General features: G+C 55.4%; 1 protein-coding gene across 2 annotated transcripts in view; it reads right to left on the reverse strand.

Annotated features, from left to right (window-relative positions):
* CRMP1 (collapsin response mediator protein 1) overlaps nucleotides 1-27,149 on the reverse strand; it is a gene marked incomplete at both ends in the record, with an annotated part of 63,987 nt that extends 36,838 nt beyond the window's left edge. The window contains 2 exons of one of the 2 annotated variants that reach the window (XM_080697667.1): nucleotides 3,470-3,558; nucleotides 26,769-27,149. In XM_080697667.1, the coding sequence (XP_080553793.1) occupies nucleotides 3,470-3,558; nucleotides 26,769-27,149 (470 nt within the window). Of the gene's footprint in view, nucleotides 1-3,469; nucleotides 3,559-22,924; nucleotides 22,964-26,768 lie in introns of those variants that run through there. The other variant, XM_080697668.1, reaches the window with a different exon arrangement.
* Between the last annotated feature and the right edge of the window lie 454 nt (nucleotides 27,150-27,603).

Consider the following 27,603-nt stretch of genomic DNA (forward strand, 5'->3'; position numbering starts at 1 on the left):
ACTAGGTGGCCCTCAGCCAACCTGACTAGCATGCTTGTGAGAAGCGGAGATCAGGACACAAATACAGAGAGATGACCAGGTAAGGACACAGCGGGAAGACAGCATTTAAGCCAGAGAGAGCGGCCCAGGAGCCCGCCCTGAGGAGCCCGCCGTCCCAGCCCCCAGACCGCACGAAGTAAATGTCTGCGGTCAGAGCCCCATCTGCTGCAATCCCAGCACTTGGGAGGCTGAGACAGGAGGAGTGCTTGTTCCAGGCCAGCCTCAACAACGAGCAAGACGCTCGCCAACTCAGTGAGACCCTGTTTCAAAATATAAATAAAAGCAGGGCTGGGGTGTAGCTTGGAGGAGAGCACCCTGGGTTCAATCTCTGGAACCGCACACACACAGTGTCCGCCCCGCCCATCTGTGGTGCACAGAGCCCAGCAAGCTGACACAGGCAGGCCCTGCAGTCGTGTGTGGCCAGACGTTTGTGAGTGTGGCCTCAGGACCGTGTGAGTGCTCTGAGTGTGCACGACAAGGCCAGTGACCCCGTGACTCTGCAGCAGGGGGTTCACATGAGCGGTCAGTTCCAGAACGTGCAGACCAGTACTCCTGTTCCTACCGAGTCAGGCCCAGGACCTCCCTCAAGAAGGAAGGGATGTTCCAGCGAGGCCCAGCAAGTAGAACCTAAGCCTGCCCGCCCCCGTGGCCACGCAGGGCTCACTCGGTGGCCAGCAGTGCCTGTTTTACTTGTTGGAGCCAGAGTGAAGAGATGTCAAGGTGCCAGGGAGAGTCTCGGCAGAAACAGGAAGGGACCCCCGACTTCCCAAGTCGCTCCCAGAGAGAGCTCAGTGGGAGAGACTTTCATTGAAAAGGAAGTCCAGCACTTGAAAGGAATTTTGGGAATTAGGCAATATCTTGAGTTTTGAAAATCACATAAAAACACTAGGTTTACTTTTTACAGAGCCCTCTCGCAGGCGGCTGGAGGGGAAGCCCGGCTCCTCCGCGGCCTGGCGGGCTGACCCCGCACGCTGGCAGGGTAGTGGCTTCGCGGCTGCTCACCCACAGAACTGGGTGCCACGAACTGGCTTCCCTGAGCTGGAAACCGCCCAGCAGAGCACAGCAGAGCAGGGTCCAGGGGACACCGGAAAATGCTAGTGGCTACTGTCACCATGTCCAGGTCTGCGGCTGCTGCTACTGAGCCCATGGCCCTCCTCCTCGATGGCCCACCTGTTGTCATGGAAACCCTGATTCACCTACTCTTTTCCAAACACAGGGGCTTGTGCAGGAGCTGAGGGGAGGGTTCAGGAAGATACTGATCCATAAAGAGCCGTGCCCTTACTGTGCACCAGCCGGGGAGCCCAGTCCTCCGAGCACCTCACGGATTATCTCACTTAACACTCACAACCAGCTTTTAAAGAAGACGGGGTAATGTTCCAAATGCTAAACCCCAGCAAAGGCAGGTAGGGTGTAACCAGGGGGGCACGGGCTGTAGATCCAAAATACAGCCCCCGCCTCTCAGTGGAATCGCAGCCTGGTGGGTCCAGTCTCATCTGCTTGTACTACCCTTGATCAATACTCCCGGCACCTACTCTGTACCAGACACCACACCAGCGTGCAGAGGCCTCCTGGCCCTGGCCAAGGAGCAGACGCCATGGGAGGAAGGCGTGACAGATGACAGCTCACAGGCCGGGGCAGACGGCACCCACGGGGTCCTGGAGGAGGCCGCACCTTGGCTGATGCTGGAGGACAAACAGGAATCGACAGGGGGGCATTCCAAGCAGAGGACTCCCGGGTGGCCTGGCCTGTCTTCCCTATGGCGGGAAGAGCCCGTAAGAAGAGAAGGGAGTGAGCCTGGGCTGGGCAGAGATGGGCAGAGTCCAGGGCTATAGCTGGGAGGGCAGGCAGGAAACGCAGACAGGAAACGGAGGTGACATGGTGTTCTATGCCCAACTCTTTTTTTTTTTTTTTTTTGTGGTACTGGGAATGGTTCTACCTCCAAGCTACACCCCTAGCCCTACTTTTTTATTCTTTATTTTGAAACAGGGTCTCACTGAGTTGCAAAGGGCCTCTCTAAGTAGCTGAGGCTGGCTGCAGACCCTGATCCTCCTGTCTCAGCCTCCCGAATGCTGGGATTACAAGCGTGGGCCACCATGCCCAGCTTATCACTCTTTTAATGTCCCCGTTAATCCACAGCCTCTTCTTACCACCCTCCTCCTCCTCCCTCTCCTTCCCCTCCTCTTCTTCCATATCAAAGCATATGTGGGTCCCAGGCTGTTCCACACCCAGACTCCCTTGGCTTCCCTTCCTGCGCCGACCACCCTAGCTGGGCCTGAGACATCACCTCCCTTTCCTGCAGGTGCCAAGGAAAGGGGCCAGGTGGCAGCGCGTCCAGGCCACCCTGATACGGAAGGATGAAAGCCTCTCTGTTCCATCCCTGGCCGGTGAGATGAGAGAGGCCACGGGAAACAACTGTTCACCATTAGACACTCAACTGTGTCCCTCAAAACACATGCTGAAGCGCACGATTGTAATCCCCACGCTTGCGAGGCTAAGACAGGAGGATCGTGCAGGTTCGAAGCCAGCCTCAGCTACTTAGCGAGACCCTGTTTCCAAATAAAATATAAAATAGGTCTGGGAGTGTAGCCTGGAGGTAGAAACCCTCTGGGTTCCACCCCCAGTACCACCAAAAAATAAAAAATATTAAAAAAATTTTTTAAAAATGCATGCTAAAGTCCCCTCCCTTTAAGGAAATGATTGAGGTCAACTGAGGTCACAGGGGTGCCTCCCTAATCCAAACAGACCCGTATCCTTATGAGATAGAGACACCTGCTTGTCACAGAGAAAGGGCATCTGAGGACATGGCAGAAGGATGCCTGCCAGCCAGAGAAAGAGATCATGGCCGAATCCAACCCCGATGGCACCTGGACCCAGCACCATCAGCCTCCAGGTCGTTTAAGCCCCCAGGCCTGCGTCATTTTCCTCCTACCTCTGGGTCATCAACATGAGAGCTAAGAGGGAGTGTAAAGGCCGGCCACAATCTGCAGAAGCCAAATGGCCACCCTTCCTCCTCCGCTCCCATGACCCAACTCCAGACTACCTAGGCAGGCAGAAGACAAGGCTGCGGTTCGGCCAGATGTTCACGGGTGGCATCAGGCCTTGTCCCTGGAGCATGGAGCCAGTTACTGAGACCTACTGGCCAGTGCTTCCAAAACTGTGAAGCATTGCACCTGAGCCTCAGCATGTGCATTTCACAGCCCGCGTGTGAGCTTTGAGCGTGGCAGGCACAGCCAGGTGCAGCACGGGGGCCGCACCGTGCAGGGGGCCGCGACAAACCCAGTCCCCGCTCCACCCACGGTCAGCCCTCCCAACCTGGCCCCCTGAAATACAGCATCACGGCACGACAGGTCTGTGAACCCGGCGTGGTGCTGTGTCAGGCAGGGCAGCCTAGATAGACCGATTTCTCGATGGGGCGCTCCGGCCAACCCACTTTATAAGTCCATCTTCCAAGTAGACGTCGGCGTAAAAGGACTGGTCATCGTTGACGATGCGTCCACCTTTGATGAGGAGCCGGTCGCTCTGAAAAGCAAAGCACAGTAGTTAAGCGTCACTGGAGAAAAGAAGAGAGGATTTTTTTCTTTTAGCTTTTAATATGAAAATTCTCAAATAGCTTCAAAAGACAGGGCGTGGGAAAAAGCCTCGGTCCGTCCCCGCTTGACCCTCTGTCGGGTGAGTCACCACTCTCCCTCTCCAATGCGCTGTGTCCATGCTGCTGAGTCATTTCAGAATGAGTCCCAAACCTCAAACCATTCCACCTGCGCAGACTTCAGTATATATCTCTAACTGTTAAGGATTTTAAAAGTAAATAAACCCTAGCAGCCAGCCACATACCTGTAATCCCAGTCTTTGAGAGGCTGAGACAGGAGGATCACAGGTTCAAGGCCAGCCTCAGCAACTTAGCAAGACCCTGGTTCAAAATAAAAAGAGAAAGGGCTGGGGGTGTAGCTTGGAGGTCGAGTGTGCTTGGGTTCAATCCCCAGTGGAAGGGAGGGAGGGAGGGAGGAGGAAAGAGAAGAAGGGAGGGAGGGAAACTTCAATCCATTACTTCGACTAACCCAATTAACACTAATTCTTCATCTCAGTCCACAACCAGACGACATTCAATTCTACTTGACTGTCTCAAAGTCATCTTTTAGCATCTGGCTGCTTTCAATCAGGACGCACACCAAGTCCCTACAGTGCACCCGGCTCGTAGTTCCCTGCTGTCTCTTGACACCTGCTCTGGCTCCTCCTTTTTGAATGTCATTCATTTGTTGAAGAAACTGGGTCATTTGTAGAACAGGAACCACTTGAGACATTTTTAATATGATAATGATCAATTTGGAGACATTGTAAAAGATAATGAAAAGACTGAAAAGTAAAAAATAAAATCCCTGTTCCTCCAGCACGTGTTCCAGCATCACCAGGTGCTTCTCTCTGTTCTCTCCTTTTTCCTACTTTGTGACTCGAGGAGACCCATCCATCCTTGCTCGCCTACACACTGCCCAGGACAGCTGGTCATCTCAGCTCCCGCCCGGCGCCAGCCCTGAAGGTCAGGGGAAACTAGGAGCTGCTGGGACCTACTCTTTTGGAGCTGACAGATGAAGATGGACGTTTAACAAAGCAGGAAGCGAAAGGGGCCCGGGGGAGAGTGGGGAGCAAAGTGAAGGCTGTCAACCTCGTCGGGGGTCTGGTAGGGCAAGCGCAGACCTGGAGAATAAGTGGAGAAAGGCTGCACCAGACAACGGGGAAGGCCAGGGCGAGGAAAGTGGGGTGCCTGGACAAAGGACGTAAAAGTCCTGGGCATCTTACCATAGGCATGTGCCAAGCTGTGGCATGTTCTTCATGGCCCTAATTTTCAAATGCCTATAAAATACTATATCTTATGGATACATGATAAATTGTTTAATGATTTCCCTATGGATGGGAGGAAGGAAGGAAGGAAGGAAGGAAGGAAGGAAGGAAGGAAGGAAGGTAGGTAGGTAGGTAGGTTGGATAGATGGTTGGGTAGATGGGTGGGTAGTTGGACGAATAATAGGAGGAAGGATAGATGTGTAGATAGGAGGGTGGGTGGATAGATGGATAGATGGGTGGGTGGACAGATGGATGGATGGACAGATAGATGGATGGATGGATAGATAGATAGGTAGGTGGGTAGGTGATGGATAGATGAATGGGTAGGTGGGTGGGTGTTTGTGGACGGATGGATGGATGGATGGATGGATGGATAGGTAGGTGGGTAGGTAGATGGATGGATGGATGAATGGATGGGTAGGTCGGTGGGTGGGTGTGGATGGATGGATGGATGGATGGATGGATAGGTAAGTGGGTAGGTAGATGGATGGATGAATGGGTGGATAGATGGATGGGTAGGTGGGTGGGTGGGTGGATGGGTAGATGGATGGACGGATGAATGGATGGGTAGGTGGGTGTGTAGGTGGATGGGTGGATGGATGGATGGATGGATGGATGGATGGATGGATGGATGGGTAGGCAGATAGGTGGATTCCTGAACTGGTTCTTGAAGGATAAATGGATAAAGATGGAGAGAAAAGACAACAGCCATAAGCCAAGAGAAGAAGGGTAAAACAGCACATGCTCTTCCCAGCAGGAGGGTCTCTGGAGGAAGGATCTTCAAGATCAGCCCAGGCCCAAAAATCCTGCCCTGACTCCCTAACATGGAGGCCAACTATGATTTGTGTATCCCTGGGGAGGAGACCCACCAAACCCTTGAGAGGATCCTCCAGGAGACAGGGGAAGAAAGGCCTGGGCTCTGCAGGTCCAGAAAGCACAGACACGCTGGAGCACAGGGAAGTGAGGAGTCCTGAGCAGCTGGAGTGGGACCCCCGCAGGCAGCAGTGTCTGCCCTGTCACATTTAATAGCAGGCCTCTTGGCTCAGCCTGAAAGGGAGTGTTTAGTGCACTGTGTGCTGGAAGACCAGCCCAGCCCGCTCTGCATGCCCTCGATGGTGGAGCTGGCTTCAAACCCACCCCCTCCTCAACTGTCTCCAGGGACTGTGTGCTGGACCACAGGGGTCCGAGCTCTCAGTGTCTCCAGAATGCCAGGGAATGTCAGAAAAAATAAGCCCATAATAGGGCAAAGTCTGATGTGATTTTCTTGTTTTCTTTCTAAAAATTAGCCATTTTCCTTCTTATTTGACATTTTCGAAGCTGTGTTCTGTAGAAATCTAACTCAGATGCACTTGGGCAGGTATTGTCCTAGAAGGGGGCCTGCAAGTACAGCCTACTTCAGAAAACCCTGTGTTACACAGAACAAAGATGGTGTTCACAGTGGCTGTCCTGGAGCCCTTCCTCCACGGATGCGCCATGTGCCACATGGGTAGGAACACCCGTGAAGGAGGCAGCTCGCAGCTGGTGCCAGCCCGGCCCCTTCCGTACCGTGGGAAACTTGCTTGGATGATTCCCAAGTAAGACACCAGGGACACGTGCTTTGAGAGTCACATCCCGTGTGACGCCTGGCCCCAAATGTTTGTGTGGAACGCTGGGTCAGACCTGACCTCCATGGAAATGAGATACAGAGACAGGCGTGGCCTCCAGTGTCACAGCTGACAAGGTACAGGCTATACCCAGGTCCCCTAACTCCCTGACCCCGCGTGGGCTTCCACACCATACCTGGGCCCCTGCAAGCATGTTCACGCTCTAGAATTCATGACATCCCATAAGCAGAGGGAATCCACGAACACCCTGAGGTCAGAGCCAAGAACCTTCTATCCAAAGGCTCCCTCGTCCATGTGTAAAAACCTGTAGACCTGCACACCGAAAGGATGGAGTTTTACTATATATATATACATATATATACATATATATACATATATATACATATATATACATATATATATACATATATATACATATATATACATATATATACATATATATATATTATGTACTATAGAAAATTCTATAGTAGTCTATATACTATACACTATAGAATAGTCGATATACTATAGAAAATTTCTATACACTTAGAAAATTCTATACTATAGCCGGCGTGGTGGCGCACGCTTGTAATCCCCGCACTTGGGAGGAAGAGACAGGAGAATCGCGCAGGTTCAAAGCCAGCCACGCGCGCTGGCTTAGGAGACCCTATTTCCAAAAATGAAAATGTAAAAATAGGTCTGGGAGTGTAGCCCGGAGGTAGAAGGGCTTCCAGGAACCCCAGTACCACCAAAAAAAAAAAATCTATATTATAATTACTATATATGTTAACTATATATATATATAGGTTTATTTATGATTGTATATATATGCATGTGTGTATAATTTACATATAAATATATATTAAGATTTTAAACAAGCTGGGTGTGGAGGTGCACACTTGTAACCCCAGCATTTGGGAGGCTGAGACAGGAGGATCGTGGTTCACAGACAGCCTCAGCTACTTAGGCCCTCCGCAACTCAGTGAGACCTGGTTTCAAAATAAAGAATAAAAAATAGGGCTGGGCGTGTAGCTCAGAAGTAGAATGCCCTGGGTTCCATCCCCAATACCGAGAAAAAATAAAATTTTAAACAAAACATTCAGTTTATAGTGTGTGAGAAAGATAGACAGACATACTGGTTACTGAACTCAGGAGTATTTTTATCTCCAGCCCTTTTTCTTAAGTTTTATTTTTGTTTTTTGAAATGGTCTTACTAGGCTGCTGAGAGTTCTGCTAAGTTGCTGGGGTTGGCCTTGGGCCTGCGATCCTCCTGTCTCCGCCTCCCAAGCACTAGAACTCCATTCTCCATGCCTGGAGAAATTTTTACATTTAAAAGAAAAAATAAACTGGGCGTGGTGGCGCACGCTTGTAATCCCAGCATTCGGGAGGCTGAGATCAAAGGATCACAGTTCGTGGCCAGCCTCAGCTACTCAGTGAGGCCCTCCACAACATACTCAGTGAGGCCCTCCACAACAGAGTGAGACCCTGTTTCAAAATAAAGAAGAAAAACTATGCCAGGGGCTGCAGCTCGGAGGTCGAATGCCCCTGGGTTCCATCCCCAGACCCGCACACACACACACACACACACACACACACACACACACACACACACAAAAGACAAAATAACCACAGCATTGTCTGCTGCTTTTCGTGGGATTCCTGCAAGGAGTGAAGAGCAGAAATGAACAATGCTGAGCTCTATATGAAAATCACTATTCCTAGGCTTTGAAGAAAATTAAATAGCTCTTTAAAAATTCAACAATTATGCCGGGCGTGGTGGCGCACGCTTGTAATCCCAGCATTTGGGAGCTGAGACAGGAGGATCACAGTTCGCAGACAGCCTCAGCTACTTAGTGAGGCCCTCTGCAACTCAGTGAAAGCCTGTTTCAAAATAAAGAATAAAAAGTAGGGCAGGGGGTATAGCTCGGAGGTTGAATGCCCCTGGGTTCTATCCCCAAACCCGCAAAAAAAAAAAAAAAAAAAGAAAAAAAATCAACAATTTAACAGCCGAATGCAGTAGCATGCCAGAGAATGTCCAGCTATTCCACGGTGACAGTGGCGCCCTGCACTGACTTTTTCCCAGTGTGGTTCATGTCCTCGCATCAGTAATGTTTAAGAGCAAAACATGCAGGCTCAGACGGATGCAGGGTCCAGTCCTTTCCCCACTCGCTATCCAAGGACAACTCAAGCCTCAGCTTCCTCGCCTATCGGATGGGGTGGCTGCCTATCCCGGCTGCTGGGAGGAGGCGGCAGGGTGTGTGTGACGTGCCTAGCACGGGCCAGATGGGCATCCACCTCCGCAGACACGCGCATTGCTTATTCTCAGCCATTTTCTGCTACAGGAATTAGACTTCCAAAATAACAAGTGATTATTATAATAATAACATTGAAGGCAGGGGTGTGTGCAGCTGAAAGAATCAGCTCTTGTCCTGACAAGAGGATCACCCTGGGCCTCACCGGGCCTTTGCACAGGTGTGGAAGGCCGGGCAGAGGGGTATGCAGAAAGCCACAGGGCACGGGGAGGCCGCCACACCAGCGCTAATGAGGGGGGAACACTCAGATGAGTGTGAAGAATGAGTAGGAGCTAGCCCCTTGGCAGAGGAGAAAAGCGATATCTAGAGAGGGAATCACAGGAGGAGAGGCACAGGGGTCGGGAGAAGCCTGGCATGTGTGGAGTTCTGTAAGTGTTCTCCGAGTCCCTCGGTACCTGAGGGGGTTTGGTTCCAGGACCACTCTAAGACACCCAAATCCAAAGATGTCCAAGTACCTTGTATAACACAGCACAGAGCCGGGTGTGGTGGCATGTGCCTGCAATCTCAGTACGCGGTAGGCTGAGGTAGGAGGATCACAGGTTCAAGACAAGTCTCTGCAACTTAAGACTCTCAGCAGCCTGGTGGGATCCTGTTTCAAAGTAAAGTAGGGCTGGGCTACAGCTTGGAGGAAGAATGTACCTGGGTATCCCCCAAAAAGTCATAGCATTTGCATCTAAATCAACACATATCCTCTCTCATATACTTAAAAAAAATTTTTTTTGCAGGTCTAGGGATGGAACCCAGGGGCATTCAACCTCCGAGCTACACCCCCTGCCCTATTTTTTATTCTTTATTTTGAAACCAGGCCTCACTGAGTTGCAGAGCGCCTCACTAAGTAGCTGAGGCTGTCCGCGAACCGTGATCCTCCTTTCTCAGCCTCCCGAATGCTGGGATGACGAGCGTGCGCCACCACGCCCGGCGACTTTATATCTTCAGTAAGTTATAATATTTAATACAGTGTAAAGGCTCTGTAGATAGCTGTTACACTGTGCTGTCTAGGGAATAATGACAAGAAAATGTCCCTACATGTTCAGTATAGACATAGTTTTTCCCCAATATTTCAGTCCATGGCTGGTTGAATCCTTGCCTGCTAAACCCACAGAATCAAAGGACAGTTCTGCAGACTTAGAGCGAGGTGCCCAGAGAGCTCTGCAGGTGCCATCTTCTGGGGACACCAAGGCACGCGCAGGAGGGAGTCTGCACTCCCTGTGGTGGTAACAGAAGTGTTTTCATAGAGGAAGAGCTCAAACAGAGGAATGTGTCTGAACTGAGAAAGCATCGCACAAGCTCCCAGGAGGAGGAGAGCTCAAGGCCTTATAGCCTCCAGCTAGCCTCGCAGTAAGGACAAGTGGTGGCCAAGTTTGCAACCTGTTTCGACCTGTTCATGTCCTCCAATGTGGAAAAATATTATTTCAAAAAAAATAAGGGCTGGGCATGGTGGCGCACGCTTCTAATCCCCAGGCTTGGGAGGCGGAGACAGGAGGATCGCACAGGTTCAAAGCCAGCCTCGCTGGCTTAAGAGACCCTGTTTCCAAATAAAAAATATAAAAATGGGTCTGGGAGTGTAGTCTGGAGGTAGAAGGGTTTCCAGGAACCGCAGTACCACCAAAAAAAGGGAGGAGCCTAGAAGTCTAGCTCAGAGGTAGAATGAGCCTGGGCTCAATTCCTAATACCCCCCCCCCCAAGAGGCATGATCCAGAGTCAATTACAATGGTATAATCATACCACTAATATGTATCATTCAGCTATGCAAATATTTCCCAAGAAGTTTTAAGGGCAAACAAAAGACAGTAGAATGCTGGTAGAGAAAGCAAAATCCCAAGATCTCCACTGGGCAGTAAATCAAGGTGAGGTGGGTCTTCCTGGCAGGAACTGACCCCCCAGCACTTTGGAGTCAATCCACGTCATCACTACCAGCATGTGCAGACCCCCAGCACTCACGACGCCCCCGGTCACTGTGCGCATGCCCATCTCCTGTCGGTCTGGACGTCCCTTCATGGCTGCCCACGGCACTCAGCAAGTGCTTCCTCAGCAGGTGGGGAGGGGTTGACAGAGAGGAGGCAGGAGAGAGGGAGAAGAAACAGCTCAGAGAGTGCGTGAGAGAGGAGAGTAAGATTAAAAACAAAGATAAAGAGGGAAGAAGGAAGGAGACAGAAAGGGACGAAAGAATAGACAGACCTTCAGATAACACATCTCTATTTTCCTCTTTTAAGGCTCACTGTAAGCTTAGCCTCACTGACAGGGAATAAACACAGCAAGCGCAAAGCTGGACAGTTGCCTCGTGAGGTCCACCTAAGCCCCAGGCCGGGCAGCCATCGCCTTTCTATGGCCACATGTCCTGCGCGTTGGAGAACAGCCCAGACGAGACTGAGAGCTTCCTCTCCAAACCTGCCATTAGCTCCACCAGCCCCGACTGGGAGGAGGGAGCTGATGTTGGCAGGATGTCTTTGTTCTTTTTTAAAACATTAAGTATTTTCTCCAGCTACGCTTAGAAAAATTAGCCTTGAAAGCTCCCGGCATTCTTAACCATGCAACAGCAAGATAAACAGCATTCTGCCTCAGCCTGGGGCTGGGAGATTCCTGATCACAGAGAATTATCTCACACCCATGGAGGCACCAGAGTGCCAGTTCCTGCAACCCCTCCCCCACAGTGGGAATGAGATCTGCCCTCTGCTTGTGTGGCTATGCGAAACCCTCGGGAGAAAATAAGAGGTGCTCTTCTCTCCAAACCAACATTTATAAAAATTTAAAAAACCACTGGCTAAGCAACCCCGGCTATCGGGAAAACAGCAGAGGACGGGAAGCTGTTGTTACTGATGGAGGAAGCCGGTGACTGTGTCACCGGGAGGGGTCAGCTGGCCTGAGCTCTGAAATATGACCAGGAGTTCATGAAGGTGGGAAAAAAGGAGAGAAGGCGAGCGCCCTGCAAGACAAATAATACGCACAGCCTCTAGAAACGCTGGGCTAGGCGCTGCAGGTGAGAAACAGGTGTGGGAGCTGTCCGTGGTCCTGAAGCCCTGAGGGCTGCAAAACCAGGCCCGGGTCTCTGATGTTCCCTCTCACTCCCACCTCAGCGGGCCTTGGCCGGCCTTACTGCTCCTCCTCCTCCTCAGCCTGCAGGCAGACCCTCACTCTCCACGTCCCCATCAAACCAAAGTGATGATGACTTGTTTCACAGTGGATGTGGCTGGCCTCAAGTACCTGTGGGTGTTGTTTTTTGTTTTTGTTTTTGTTTTTGTTTTGTTTTTGCTTTTTGGTGCTATTAGGTATTGAGCTCAGAGGTATCCCACCTCTAAGCTACAGCCCTCAGCCCTTTTTATTTTTATTTATTTATTCTGCAGTACTGGGGATGGAAGCCACAGGCATTGTACCTCCGAGCTACACCTCTAGCCCTATTTTTTAGTTTGTTTGTTTGTTTGTTTGTTTGTTTGTTTATATTTGGTGGTTCTGGGGTTCCTGGAAACCCTTCTACCTTCTGGCTACACTCCCAGACTCATGTTATATTTTTATTTGGAAACAGCATCTCTTAAGCCAGCACGGCTGGGTTCGAACCTGCACGATCCTCCTGTCTCTGCATCCCAAACGCGGGGATTACAAGCGTGCACCACCACGTCCAGCTAGTCTTTTTATATTTTTGAGACAGGGTCTCACTGAGTTGTGAAGGGCCTCTCTATGTAGCTGAGGCTGTCCACAAACCACAATCCTCTGATCTCAGCCTCCCAAATGCTGGGATCACAAGCATCCGCCACCACGCCTAGCCTTATTTTTATTTTGAAATAATGTCTCACAAAGTTGCTAAAGGTCTCACTAATTTTCTGAGTTTTGTCTTGAACCTGCAATCCTGCTGTTTCAGCCTTCCAAGGACTGGGATCACAGATGTGCAGAAAGTTGGGGGAGGGTGTGACCCTATGTCCCTTCCCTATGATGCACCAGTAATGTGAAGACTAGAGCCTGGAGTCGTTGAATGAGTGTGTCAACACAGGATCTCTGAGGTCTCATATCCTGCTGAGGCCACCCAACCCCTCAGTGGGAAGGGGAGGAAACCACAGGGTAACTAAGCAGTCATTCATTCCTATAAAGAAAATGCCTTCTTCTCCAAAGGGCATGCAAGGAAATGGGCCTCCGAAAGGCCAGGGAAGCCACTCTGGGTGGAGACGTGCTCGTCTCTGCACTGAATGCATGTGCAGCGCTGTCTCCTGAGACAAGGCACTGTGGGGGTGAGTGTGACAGCTAATCCTTCCAACCCTTCCAGCCAGTAATGCAGGACCTCACACTGCAACTCACAGATCCACGAGGGAAGCAGGCTTTCTCACTCGCACAGCTCGCAGCCACCCGGTCCTCGAATGCCTGGGGATTGCCCCACATTCCAGCCCAGGGACTCTCACCAGGATTTTCACTTGTCATATCGAGATTATAGACTAGAAAGGTACACAAATAACAAACATCCCCGGTCTTGGCGTAGCCCGGCAGGTCATGTCACTCGTTCACAACTCCCTTGCCCCTGCTATGCACTGGGGCAGCCTTCTGCCCACCAACTGCGGAGGTGCCCTGTGAGCAGCTCTGACCAGAAGGAGCGGCAGTGCCAGTGTGAGCACAGGCTTCAGGAGACAGGTGGGCTCCAGGTGGGTTCCAGCTCTTCCTCTTGAGGGTCCACTGCCCACCATGAAAACCACATGAGCCAAGGAATGGCAGCCCCAGAATGGGGTGATATGAGGGCATACCTCACTCAAGCAGAGGCCTGAAGATGAATCCAGCTGAGCTCTTTAAGCCTCTGCCACCCACAGACCCCAGTGTATTAGGTGTTTTAAGCCACAGAGGTTAGGGAGTGTTTGTTATACAGCATTACTGCATCAAAGCAAGCTGATACACCATGGAGGCTGTGTGCTGGGAGCCAGGACTGCTGTCTATGGAATGTCAATGTAGAAGCATCCAGAGGTGACAGAACTGAATCGCGAGGCTCCAACCTCACCAGTGGCTTGGTCAATGAATGGATTAATACTTGAATGAGTCTACTGGTGGTAACTGTAGGCAGGTGTGGCATGCTGGAGGAGGTAGTCACTGGGGCATGGCCTCGAGGGAGACCTCTGTCCCTGGCTGCTCTCGCTGTCCCTCCCTCCCGGCTGCCAGGAGCCAAGCAGTCATCCTCTGAAAAGCCCTGCCACAGTGTTTCTGCCCCCGAGCCGGCCAACATGGACCAAACCTCTGACACCAAGAGTCAAATAAGCCTTTCCTCCTCTAAGCCCTTCTATCAGGTGTGTTAGTCACAAGGATGCACAGCTCACTAAAACAACTTCCATGGCTTGGGTCCTACCTTAAATAATAGGAAGGCCCCCTGGACCCCACCTCAGCCCCCTGCAGCAGCTGATGCTGCCGTCCACTCCAGCCCAGCTGCACACTCATAGTGACTCACAGAAAGCCATCCGTGCACCTTTGACCTCGCCTCAGGGGACAGCCCGTCGGCCCCCGGCCTTCGCCACGCTACTCAGGCAGGCGACCCAAGCAGCAGCAACGGCGTGGGCTGCATCTCATTAACACACATTTGCCCTCCCCTCACCCTCCTTCATGAATCAGAAATGTACGTGTTCCCCATGGATCGCTGGCCTTTTCTGCAGGCTCAGGCCCGTTTCCATGACAACTGCAGTCACGACAGCAGGGTCTCAGGCCCTGTCCTACCTGTAAAGGTTCAGGAAACATTCCCTGATGCACAGAGTATCTGATTTGGAAAAACCACACTTCTTTTTTTGCACAAAGCTCTGTATTTCCCTCCATTTCTGTGTTTCCCTGGGTCTGGTTCTCATATCATACAAACACGCCTGGATAGAAAAGCTTTGCCCTCCAGGAAACCACACTCCCTGAGCTCACCAGTTCTGCATTATACGGGTTTGCATGTTCAACTTTTAAACTATCATTCATACAAATAAGGGAACTCAGAGACCACAAAAGATGGTGGGGCCAGAATTTGAGCCTCCTCACCCCCTCAGGAACTCATACAGGGACGGCCTCACTGCCCCCTGGTGGTCACCCTGGGCAGCGCTTCTTCTATTATACCTAGATGATGTGTCTGTGTCTCTGCTGGGGACAAGAAATGTAGCTTCCATCAAGGACATGCCCTGCCTTGCACATCACCTGCCCGCCTGCTAGGACTGTGTGGATGTGGCTGAGACCTGGATGGGGGTAAAGAAGACGAAAAAGGGTTCTTGGGGCGAGAGAGTCAACACAGACCCAGTGACCTGGTTAACACTGGTGAGGCCCCTGCAAGCCAGGGCCTCTGGCTTTATTATCCCTCTACATGCTCAGTGGACCATGAGGCAAATTGGCTTGCGGGCTCAGGACATTACAGGGCGTTCGGCAGCTGGGTCCTGAGCCGGCCTCACACCTCCTAATCCTGAAGGGCAGGCAGTTCACCTCTCTGAGCTTTCGCTCCCCATCTGTAATGCTGAGGGATATTTGGGGAATTAAATGGACAAACACATGGACAGCACTATTAACAGGGCGGGCCTTTGTAACATCCTTGCAACTCGGGGAGCTGGAGCTCTCTTGCCCCCACCCCCTAACCTCGGGCCGTTTTGTTTGCAGTAGTAGAATGCCTGAGATCAGGTACTGCATGAACACGAGAAGGTTCTGGGGCTCAGGGCTGTGGGAAGTCGGAGTGTGTGGGGCTGGCGACTGGTAAGGGGCTCCGTCCCGAGTCATCCATGGCGGGAGGCAGAAGGGCAGGCAGGAGAGCAAGGAGGCTGAAGCCACTTGTACAGAAGCTCACTCTGGGGCAGTCTGACCCAGCCCGCCAGCACCACACTGCTCCCTTTGCAAGGGTGGAGTCTCGTGACCCATCACCTCTGCTCCAGTGCTACTTCTCAGTACTGTCACGCTGGGACTAAGCTCCCAACACCTGAGCTCCAGCACACTGCAAACCCAACGCCCTCCTGGGCCCTGCTGGATCCACTCTGAAAATGTCCCCACGGCCATCTGCTCTCACCGCCCCTGCCCTGGGGGCCTCGCCACCTGTCTCGGCCTCACAGGGTACCCAGAATGCCTCACCTCTGCTCAAAGCCCCTCACCAGCCCCTCTTCCCACCCTGCTGGGCTCCTCCTGGCCTCCCCTGCCCTCTCTCAGCAGTGAAACCTGTTAATAAGCCATCAATAAGCCCTCTGCACTCCCACACCATCCTTTGCTCCCTAAAGACTCAGTCCCACCCTGAGTCTTTGCCAGTGCCTTCCTGTGGCTCGGGTCACCTGCACAGAGCAAAGGAGGATATCTGGGGAAATTCTGAACCTGCCCCCAAACTCTGCTGCCATCTGCCTGCCTGCCTTTTTTGCTTGCTTGCTTGTTTTCTTCTTTCTTTCTCTCTTTCTCTCTTTCTTTCTTTTGCAGTACTGGGGGTGGAAGCCAGGGGCATTCTACCTCTGAGCTATACCTCCAACCCTATTTTTTATTCTTTATTTTGAAACAGGGTCAGCCCAGGTTCTGACAGGAAGTCATTATTCATTCAGCGCCCTGGGAGGGGCTGTACCATGATGGTCCAGCTTGCCTGAGAAATGCTCCCATAGTAAATGTGCTCCTGCCAGTGTGGGATGCAGAAACCCATGAATGAGCCAGATCTGCCTTCTCCCTGCTGCCAAAGGGCCACTCTAGGACCTCCCCCTCCTTTGTTTCTTTGAGATCAAAAACCCTTCATACCACCCTCTTCTCTACTGGATGGCAAATGCAAAATCCATGGAGAGGGCGTCTGTTCAGGAAGGCCAGATGCAGGCACAGCTAAAGCAGCCAGCCAGAAGCCACAGTGTGCAATCCTGGCTCCATTCACCCACTCCCGCAGTAGGGAGCCCCTGCCATGAATCATCAGTGTTCAAGAGTGCTCCTGAGGAAGAGCCAGGAGCACAGACATTGTCCCAGTCATCCAAGCTGGATGTGGTCACATGGCGCTGATGGGTGTGGGAGAAAACCAAGGACACTGAAGTGGGGACGCCCACAATTCCAGCCACAGGAGGAAGGATGCTCCATAGAGGATGGGCTCACCAGGCACAAGGCAGAGAGCCAGAGAGGGTGAGCCTGGTCGGGGAGAATGGTCCAGACGCCTGCAGTGCGGGCCCAGGGAAGGAGCGGGAGCACGGCCTCGGGTGACCACCGCTGCCGTGTTCTTCTAGGTGCTCACGTGTGCACCTAGATCATCTCCTCTACGGCACATGCCAGCTCACACCCCGCTTCCCCAAACACCAGCACCAACTCAGAGCTGTCCTTTACGGAGCACTCCGGAGCAATGGCAGCCCTTCTGTATACGGGGGAGACATTTAAATAGTATAAAAATGTTGCAGCGCTGTTGAGGGATGAAAGACAGACCACACTGGGACAGCAACCACGACCGTGCCACCCCTGCCTCCTTGCTTCTGTGTCTCCCGGGGCCCTGAGCAGCTCCTCGACGCCCGGCTCTCTCTTCAGCACCACGGCGCTGTCCACGGCCCTGCCAAGCTTCTCTTCTGTGTGTGATATCCTCTCAAGTTCCCTTTGATAGCAAGAGCTTCATTTGATGTCCAACAAATTAGACTCCATTTAGCATCCTTCTGCTGTGGGTGTCCTAAGTCTACCTAAGAGATGTTACCAGGACAATCTGTAGACTTGGTTGACATACACTTGGCACGATGATCAAAGTTGAGCGGCACATGGTAGGATTTTTTTCAGTCCATGGCAGAGACCATGGCTGCTGGAATATCTGGCACTGCCCTGGTTTCCACAGTGCCTCTGGAGGCGGGTCTCTAATCTCTGGCCCTTGTCTCTCTCCCTCATTCCAATCTGGACTGCTAATGTCCCACTGAGATGCTTCAGCTGGGTGTTCACTGCCGGCTTCAATTCAACCCAAGAGCCTGTGCTGGGGCCTTTTCTCCATTTGGGCCCAATGCTTCCCGGCCACTTCAGCATCACCTTCGACAGGTATTTATCAGCGTCTCTTATACATCAGAACGTTTACACCTCAACCTCATATCCCCTCCAGAAAGACGGACTCGGGGCTTCTCCTCACTGATTTAGGCTTGATCATTGCTTCGGCCGGTGGGTTAGAAGTAGATATGAAATAGGGCGTACCTGATCAGAAGTTCCCAGAGGACCTTCAGGCTGCTGCCAACCTCTTGTGCTTTGCTGCTCCTCCAGCCCAGGCCTCGAAGGGAGCCGCTATAGGGAGCAGGCCAGCGGTCTACCGCAGCCAGGGGCCAGCTACGGCCAACACAGGCCTGCTGGAGCGCGAACCAGAAATGAATCCCTGCGCTTAAGACCGTGAGGCTGTGTGCTATGGAACAAAACCAATATACGGCAATACACTAATCACCATACTGTAACGTAACTGCACTGCATTACACTGGGGTAGCAATGGCAGCTAAGCCATGCGTCAGTCACTGAGAGCAGGTGCTGTGCTAGTGTCTTACATACACGGTCACTTCATCTCCGGGGCACACACCCTATGGACTGTCGATATTATTATTCCCATCTTACAAAACAAATTCACGCAAAGAGAGAGTAACTGACCAAATTATACAGCTAGTAAGTGGAATCACCAGGATCCAGACCCAGAGTGTCTGACTTCAGAACTGCATTATGACACCATCTTCACAGCTCCAGGACTTCCAGCGGCTCCTCCTTACCCACAGGAGAAAGTCAGAGAGCCCGTCACTTGGAGCGGAGTTATCTAACTCTGTCCCTATACAGAAGAGGAATCCAAAGCCCAGGAAGATGTGACTTGCCCAAGATCAAAAAACTCAATGGAGCCGGGTGCGGTGGCTCACGCTTGTCATCCCAGCACTCGGGAGGCTGAGACCGGAGGATCATGGTTTGCAGGCAGCCTCAGCTACTTAGTGAGGCCCTCTGCGACTCAGTGAGACCTTGTTTCAAAATAAAGAATAAAAATAGGGTTGGGGGTGTAGCTCAGAGGTAGAATGCCCCTGGGTTCCATCCCTAGTACCGCTAAATAAATAAATAAATAAATAAATAAATAAATAAATAAATAAATAAATCTCACTGGAGTTGGAGCCAGAGTTAGAGCCCAGGTTCTACATTCACCAGCTTGGGAGAATTCTGCCTATTTCCAACGCCCTGCAGAGTCCCCCATATGCCTGCCCACTGGGGTTTCCTTCAAGTGCCCTAGCCTTTTTTTTTTTTTGAGGTTTCCATTCCTAGTACCTAAAAAAAAAAAAAATAAGACCCCAGTCCTATATTTTATTCTTTATTTTGAAATAGGGTCTCACCAAGTTTCAAAGGACCTCTCTAAGTAGCTGAGGCTGTTCATGAACCCGGATCCTCCTGTCTCAGCCTCCCAAATGCTGGGACTACAAGTGTGCGCCACCACGCCCAGCTTAACTCCTCAGCTTCCAACTGGGCTGTGTGAGACTCCTCTTGATCAGGCTCATCCCCTGGTCCTCACTGTTCCACCTGCCCTGCAAGCTGTTCCCTACCTCCCACCCCAGCAACCAGCACCTCCTGTGTGCCACCCAGTAAAGCCACCGGGCACTTCTGCCAGGGCTGAGTCCTCCCGTCTCTGAGTCCCCCTCAGTCCCCCAGGCTCCACTTCTTGCCCCCCTTTAGCTTGTCTCCTGTAAGTGCCTTTTGTCCCCTGGATGCTAAGCTCCTTCAGGCACCTTGCACAGTTCACCAGCTGTGGGGTGAACACCCGCCAGCGAGCTGGAACTCTGGATTCCATTCTCCCAGTGGAAGCCTGAGTCTGGAGGAAGGAGCGATGACTCCAGCCCCCTCGTGTACGTCATCCCACACCTGCTCCAGAGTTAAGTCCTGACCAAGTTCATGACAAGAAGCAAGTGCTCAGGGCAGGGGCCAGGGGCACGGGCACAACGGGAGACGCCAGGACTCGGCGCCACTGCCTGTCTCCCGGGACACTTAAAGAATCTGATGTACATGGGAGGTGTCTCCCTTAGCGTGTGGCCATTTCTCTCTCCTGGATCACGGCACTGACATAACTCGGGGTGTTTGCTCCTCCGACCCGGGCGAGGAGGAAAGCAGGCCCCACAGGTCTGGTTTGGTTTTGCATCTTTGCACTTCAGAGTAGCTAATTTAGCCTGATGTCAGAGTTACTTAGTAAGCTTCCTCTGCTCCCCCCACTGTTTGATTCAGTACACACACACACACACACACACACACACACACACACACACACACACAGTGACTTTCTCAGCAGGAGAAAATCTATTTTTCCTACTCGAAACTGAACTTGGACATGGATCCTCCCCAAAGGTGCAGGAACCCTGACATGCCACTAAAAGGCTCTGAGCCTCAGTTTACCCTCTGAAGCAGCAACAACGACCTTTGGGGGTGTCTTCCTCACAGCTTTGCTCTGAGAAACAAGGAAGAGACAGAAACAGTGGCAGTCACACTGCACGCTGGGACTGAAAAAAAAAAGCAGATGCTCACACAATGGGTACTCATGAGATCTTCCTTGTAGTAATAATTATTATATTATTAATAATTATTATAAATTATTATATATTATAAATTATTGTTATAAATATTATTATATTAATAATAATTACTATTATTGTTGCCACCCTGGTGGGCAACCCAGACACACACACACACACACACACACACACACCCTGCTGAGCAGGCTCCCCTCTGTGGGTCTGCCCGGAGCCAAGAGGCTGTGCAGGACCAGGGCCATGTGCCTTTGTTTGCTGAGAGGCACACCCAGGATGCTCTTCTTGCTTAGTGCTCAGTGGACACCTAGGAACAGCTTCAGTGTAGTTTCCCCTGAAGAGCCATTCATTAAAAGAGCCACACATGAAAGAGCTTCATTAATATTTTACACAGGCCCTGGCGGCAGAAGTTAAATGCGTGTGCCTCTCCCTCCTCCTCCGGTAGCAGGCCAGGCTTTGCTACATCTCAGAAGGTAAAGACAAAGCTGTCTCTTCTTGACTTTCCCCGAGCCCAGAAAGCACAAACCAGGTGCTTCTCATTAACGTACCCAGTGCCTGCTGCAGAATTGGTCAGAGGGGCCGCATCTGGAAAGCCAGAATGACACTCCAGGAAAGGTTCTGGTCCCTGTCACGCCGAGGGCATTATCCGCAAAGGATCCTCAGGCGGCTGGAGGGTCCTACAGAGCCCCATTCAGGTCTACCCTCTCTGGCTTGTCATTTCTTCCTAAAACCACAAAGCTCTCTGGCTGGGGCGGGCAGTGTGCGCCTCCTCGAGGGCCTCTTTGCAGGAACAAAGCAGATTGGTGGCATCTCTCCTCCCCGTGCTGAAGGGAACCACCCTCCGAGGCTGTTGGGACGACTCCAACGTTTTCCTTGGCTCACAGGTAGACACTTGTTTCACCTGGAGGTCTAAAGCAGCAAGGGCTCAGCCAGCAGACCCAGAAGCCCCGCTTGGGTCAGGTGCACATAACCCGCCTGCCCACTCCCCAGGCACCCAAGGGTGCTCGTGAGTCCAGGGCAGCAGGGACCACTTTGGATATCAGAATTGCGAGGCTCAGAAAGACCAGAGTGGGGTCCAACGTCATCTGTTGCCAGCGCCTGGGTGGTTCCTGTCCACTGCAGAGGGCCACAGTGGGGTGGCCAGTGCAGCTGAGCGGCCTAAGAACACACAGGGCAGGGACAGCATTCCCACAGGCCTTCCTCCAAGACCATCTGTCGAACCTCCATCTGAGAAACTTGTCCCGAGGAGCAGAATCAGAATCTTGCTGTAGGTACACACCACCGAGGGACCAGGGCTCCTGGCTCATCAATCCTGCATCACGGCCAGCTCCACCATAGAGCCAGTTCTCGGGCCAGCATCGGAGGGACCCAAGGAAGGCTCCTGCTGGAACCCATATTCCTTGCACTTTCTCCCTACACTGCCCAGCCTGCCCTGAGGCCACCACAGCACCCCCACTAAACACTCTGGCCTTTAGATTGCGCCTGGCCACCTGGGGCTCCAGCTCTCAGAGAGCAGGATTCCAGGATGGATAAGGTGTGTCCCTGTCCTCAGGGGCACACCTTTAGAAAGGAACTCAGCAAAGGCCTGCAGAAAGCAGCTGAAGGTCAAGCCCCGCCCCTCCCCTCAGGGATTTTCAACTCAAGAATGAGCCCAGAGTGGTGCAGGGCAGTGCTGGGGGGGGGGGGGGGGGCAAGGGGCTCAGGTTCCCTTCTTCATTCTTGTACCCAGGTCCCAGCCTCTGGGTGCTCAAAAGGACTGTGGCTAACATTTTTTAAATGTTACTGTACACCGGGCAGGTGTGTGCGAAATATCAGCCTCCCTCCGCTGACCCAAGACTGCCCTCCAGCAGGTGTCCTGAGGTTGTCCCCAATCTAGAATTCTGTATCACTGCACCTGCTGGGTGTAGACCTGCAGGCCTTGAAGTGGCCCCAGAGGATGCCACCAGGCCCAGAGCCCACCTCTGGGCAACTGGGGTCCCGCCAGCGCCCACGGCGCCTTGGTGGACACCCACCCCTCCCTCGCAGGCAATGCCACAACAGCTCCCCAGGAAACAGGTGGGGGGCTCCGCCCTGGGCTCCCCACCGAGACAAAGCGCCAAGACGGGCTGGGTTCCTTTGTTTCTGGCCACACCCATGGACACAGTCTGCCGCTCAGCCCACACAGCCTTGCGCATTAACCCTTCAGGGGCCACGGGCCACCAGTGTCGACCGAGAGGTGATTTTTAGCTGCGGAGAGGGGTGGGAGCCCGGTTGGCATCATGGCGCTGTCTGCAGGTCCTGACTCCCACCCAGTCCGTACTCGAGGGAGGTGGGGAGCGAGGGCTCATCTTTCTCCTTCCTCTGGTGGCTATGAGGTGCCAGGGCGGAAAGGTGCGGGGGCTGCACGCAGGAGATTCAGCGGACCCTCCCACCCCCGCGCCAGGGCGGAGGGAGAGGGTTCGGACCCTGCGCCCCTCCCTCTTTTGTTCAGCTTCGCATCCTCCCTGGCCACGCCAGCCTCCGGCACAGCCCGAAGGGGAGGGGGCTCCACGCCCGCCCGCAGGGAGAGGGACCCGAGGCTCCAGCCCCGCCCCGCCGCGCGGGCTCCCCCCTCATTGTCCCCAGAGGCTGGGGGAGGGGGCTGCAGGGCCCAGGCCGGCCCCGCCCCACCCGCAGCGAGGCAGGAAGCCTCTGGGGCGCCCCTGCCGCCCCCACCCCGCGGATGCGGACCGCAGAGGACCGCGCGGAGGGGCGCCGGGCCGCTCACCGTGATGTGCGGGATGCTCTTCTTGCCCTGGTACGACATGGCTCCGGGGCGTGCGGGCTGCCTGACGCTCTGCCGGGCTCTCCGGGCCGGCTCCCCGCGGGCGCGCTGATAAAGGCGGGGAGGGATGGAGGGAGGGACCGGCTCGGCGCCCGCGGATGCCCGGCTGCTCCGCCGCCGCCGCTCCCGCTGCCAGCACCGCCCGGCTCGGCGCGGAGGAAGGGCGGGAGGAGAGGCAGGCGGGAGGAGGGGGCTGCAGACAGACAGCTCCTCCCGGCGGCGGGAGCCAGCCCGATTCGCCCCTCTCGGCTCGAACCAGGAAGCGCTTCCCTTCCGATCCCCCACCCCGCCCCGCCCCCACCCGCGCAGCGCGACCCCCGCCCCGCGCGCGCCCTCCGCTGGCCCCGGCCGGCCCCGCGCTCGCGGGAGGGAGGGGAGGAGGGAGGGGAGGAGGGAGGGGAGGAGGGAGGGGAGGAGGGAGGGGAGGAGGGAGGGGAGGAGGGAGGGTCTGGTTTTCAGGGATCTTTTAAAAGCAAGAGGCTGCCTTCGGTGGCCCAGGCAGAGCCCGGGGGCAGCGCCACAGGTGCGCAGCCCCGCCCGCACCCCGGCTCCCGCCCGACCTGGGCGCGCAGCTGGAGTGGGGCCAGGGGCCAGGCCCGCCCAAGCTGCAGTCGTCCTCGGCGCACCAGGGTCGCACCGACCACCGCCCCTTTTGGCCACTCCTTTCACAGCCCGAGCGGTCCACCCCTGAGCCAGCATCTCCAGCGCCATGCCTTGATTTCCCGGGCAGCCTTCCGCCCAGTATCCCACCCGAGACAAAAGGTCATTCATTTTCCCAGACGCATCCCCAGGGCTCCTGCCCAGGGCCTCTCGCTGCCCTTCCGACTCCAGCACTGAGCCAGCCTCAGGCCCCATTCACAGTTCACCGCCTGTCTGCCCGGCTCCCAGCAGGCAGTCTTTGCCACAGCGGCCTGGCCTTTGGGGCCACTGGTCAGCGGCAGTCCTGCTCACCGCACGGCGAGGACGGGGAAGGCTGGGCCACTGGCACAGAGGTCCCCACAGCCCCTGGACACAGAGGAAGAAGACTCCGATCCAGATGCTCTAGAGAGGTGGGCGGAAGCCAGGACACCCCTGGATGGACTTCGTGGGGGAGGGCGAGAAAAGATGGAAGAGGGAGGGGAAAGGGGTGCCCCGCATCCCTTACAGCAGTGGACAGGGCCCCACGCCACCAGGCAGATAAACACCAAACTTCTCTGCCATTTTTTGCCTGAAATAAAACCATCTCCTCCCTACCTTCAAGTGGTCACTCAGAGGGGAGGTGGGCGAGGCTTGATAAAGCCCCTCCCTTTGGGGACTTTGATTGAGGCCTGGAGGCCTGACCTCTACCACCACAGGGTCAATTCCATGATCCACAGTAGGAAGCCAGAGATTTCACCTTAAATAGAAAGGGCTGCGGGGGGGGGGGGGTTGAGTGGGGGCAAGCTTAATTCTAAGGCCAATCAGGCCATATTTTTCCTATTTATTTATTTATTTATTTATTTTTGCGGTAATGGATGTGGAACTCTGGGACATTCTACCTCTGAACCACACCCCCAGCCCTATTTTTTATTCTTTTATTTTGAAACAGGGTCTCACTAAGTAGCTGAGGTTGGCCACGAACCTAGGATCCTCCTGTCTCATCCTCCCTAGTACTGGGATTGCCATTTGCAGACGGGAAATCGAGGCTTTCGGGGTGAAATGTGCCCCCAGACGTACACCGCGTTAGCTGTAAGGAGCAGCATCTGGAAGCCAGTCTCCGCACACCCGGTGCAGGTATCGCTACACTAACCCATTGACCTCAGCTTGGCGATAAATCCTCCTAATGACCGGAAACTGCGGGTGGGGACAGTGTCCATCCCCCTGACTCCGAGATTCCCTTCCTCAGTGACGTTAAATCCTAGGTTCCGGCACCGGACATCCCCTGGGGTCAGTCCGGAGACCTGGGCGGGAAGCAAAGGAGATGGGGACAGGACCATGTGCGTGCGAATCAGGAGGAGGAGCGCTTGCTCCAGCCTGGCCAAACAGATCGCTGCTCCCAAGCAGACTTCGTGGGTACCGAGCGCCGCAGCCACTCAGTCTCCAGCAGCAGCAAGCGTTGCGCCTGCGCGGCAGAAACCCCTCCTCCCTCCCAGGAAGGAGCCTTGGGGGCGGGGGAGGGGCTGGGCGCCGGGCTGCAAAGCGCAGGAGCAGCGAGGCCCACCCCGGAACCCCAGCTCTGGTACCCCGAGCCCCGCAGCCGCCGGTCCGCAAACATTAAAATGTTCCCTCCAGGGGCACCGCGAGCCCCTCGGCTCCTCAGTCTCGACTACCTAGTGTATGCGGAGTCCTCTGCGATCCAGACGCGCTGCCTTTTGTCCGGTTCCTAAAAAGCCCCGAGACCCGCGCAGAGGGGACCGGGGTGAGGAGAGGGAATCGGGGTGTAGGAGCAGGAGAGGTGAGGCGACCAGCGTCCCCAAGCGCCAAGGCGCCGCAGGCAGCAGGGACGGCCCCGGCAGAGCCTGGGGCAACGCGGGCTTCGGTGACCCTGACCCAAAGCGCTCCCAGAGGCTCCACGGCGCCTGGAGGGAGCCTGCGAGGAGCCCGCACCCCCACATCACAGACGACAGAGGTCGAAGCTTTGGCCCAAATCGGCCCCAAAGCCTCCCGATCAAGCCGGGGAGCCTGGGTCCCGAGAGAAATCGGGGTACCCGGAAAGGGGGTTGGCACAGGGAGATAAAGGAGGGGTAGGGATGGGGGGACTGGACGCTCTCGCCCCTCCCTCCCTTACTCCACTCCCCAGAATACCCTCGTTCCTAAGAGCGCCCCCCTCCAGTGTCCGGATTCAGGACCGCGGAGAGCTCCCGGGCTACGGAAAGAGCCGTCCAGCCTGGCATGGGGGCGGGGCGGGGGCACCAGCGCAGACCCGCCCAGGCCTTACTTCTTTCTCCAGAACGCCTACCCAGACTGCGCCCGGAGCAAGCTCAGCCTCCCTCCTCCTTCACTCCACACCTCTCCTAGCAACGGAAGGGAAAGGGTTAACTAAGATTACACCGCTACTAAAACTCAACCCACATTTATTGAATGCTCCCCATCTGCCGGCCTTAACTGATTTAAGCTCGCCAGGAATCTGTCCTGAGCCCAAGCCTGGCAACTTCTGGAGGGCGGGGCTGCGTGGCCGCGCCTGGGACCCTGCAGGCTGGGAGTTCTAGCCTAAAACGGCCCTAGGATGCTCCAGCTTGCTTTCCAGTCTCCGCTCACCCATCCATCCACCCGTTCTCCCCGTACTCCCGGCGACCCCAGCCCAGGCGAGAAGACGGTAGGGCTGGAGGCCCGGGCCTTCCGGCCCCCTAGCGCCCCCACCCCACTTTCAGAGGGAAGAAAACCTCCGGGTCCCGGAGGCCAGAGATCCTGGTTCAAGCCCCAGCTGTGCCTCCCAACGCCCTGGGGGGTAGGCATCGGCCACCTCGCGCTCTGGACCCAGGAGCGCCCCTCCCCTCCCAGGGGCCGTGGACGGCCAAGAGGGACTCCCAGTTCTAACTGCCCGGCGACCTGGATGCTTAGCCAAATCCTTCCCCCAGAAAGCCCGCGGGCGCTTCCAGCCTCAGCGGCGACTCGCCGAACCTCCCGCCCCGGCGGGCGCTCCGCAGGGACTCGCCACGCGTGCATGGACGGACGAGCGGACGCGCAGGGCGCTTCCCGGTGCAGGCGGCGACCCCGTCCAGAGCTCCCGGCGCGGCCAACTTCCTCGCCCCTGCACACGGGGGCCGGGCCTGGACCTGGAGCGCCAGGAGTGGGGTGGGGGAGGGGCGGCCCCCGCCCGCGCCCGTACCTGGCCATTGTCCCGGCCGAGCGGCAGGTCCCTCGGCGCGGGGCAGCGGATGCGCAGGGCGGGCGGCCGCTCGTCGCGCTCCCCCGGGGAGCTGACGGCCGAGCCCGAGGGCTCGCTGGCGTCGCTGGCCGTGTCCTCGCTGCCGCCGGGCCCGGGCAGGCCGACGGCGTCGGGCCGGCCGGCGCTGCGGGGCGTGCGCGCCGAGCCGCGGCGGCCCACGCTGTAGGCGTCGAAGTCGATGGTCTTGTTCTCGTAGGCGCCCTCCACCGCGGCGAACATGCCGCCGTACTTCTGGCGCGGGGTCTGCGCCGCGCTGCCCGGCCGCGCCAGGTACACCGGCAGGTCGTCCTCCGTGCTCCACGCGCGCCGCCGGTCCGCCATGCCCGCCCGCCGCCCGCCGCGGCCCTCTGCGCCGAGTGTGGGCTCCGCGCCTGGGTGCGGGCCCGCGGCTGCCCGGGCGCGACTGCGGCCGGGGGCGGGGCGGCGCGGGGCGGGGCCTGGCGCGGGGCGGGGCCTCGGCGGCGGGGCGGGGCCTGCGGAGAGCGCCGGCCCGCTACAAAGACCCAGGGGGCGGGGCCTCGGGCGGTGGGCGGGGCCTGCGGAGAGCGCCGGCCCGCTACAAAGGCCCAGGGGGCGGGGCGGCGCGGGGCGGGGCCTGGCGCGGGGCGGGGCCTCGGCGGCGGGGCGGGGCCTGCGGAGAGCGCCGGCCCGCTACAAAGGCCCAGGAGGCGGGGCGGTGACGCGCGGAGCCGCAGCGCCCGGGGCGGAGGGCGGGGGCCGAGCCGCAGTGCCCTCCACGCAGCCCCGCTCCCCGCCCCCAGGAGGAGCGCAGGGC

This window comes from Muscardinus avellanarius (genome assembly GCF_963383645.1).
Source record: "Muscardinus avellanarius genome assembly, chromosome: 6".
NCBI lineage: Eukaryota > Metazoa > Chordata > Mammalia > Rodentia > Gliridae > Muscardinus > Muscardinus avellanarius.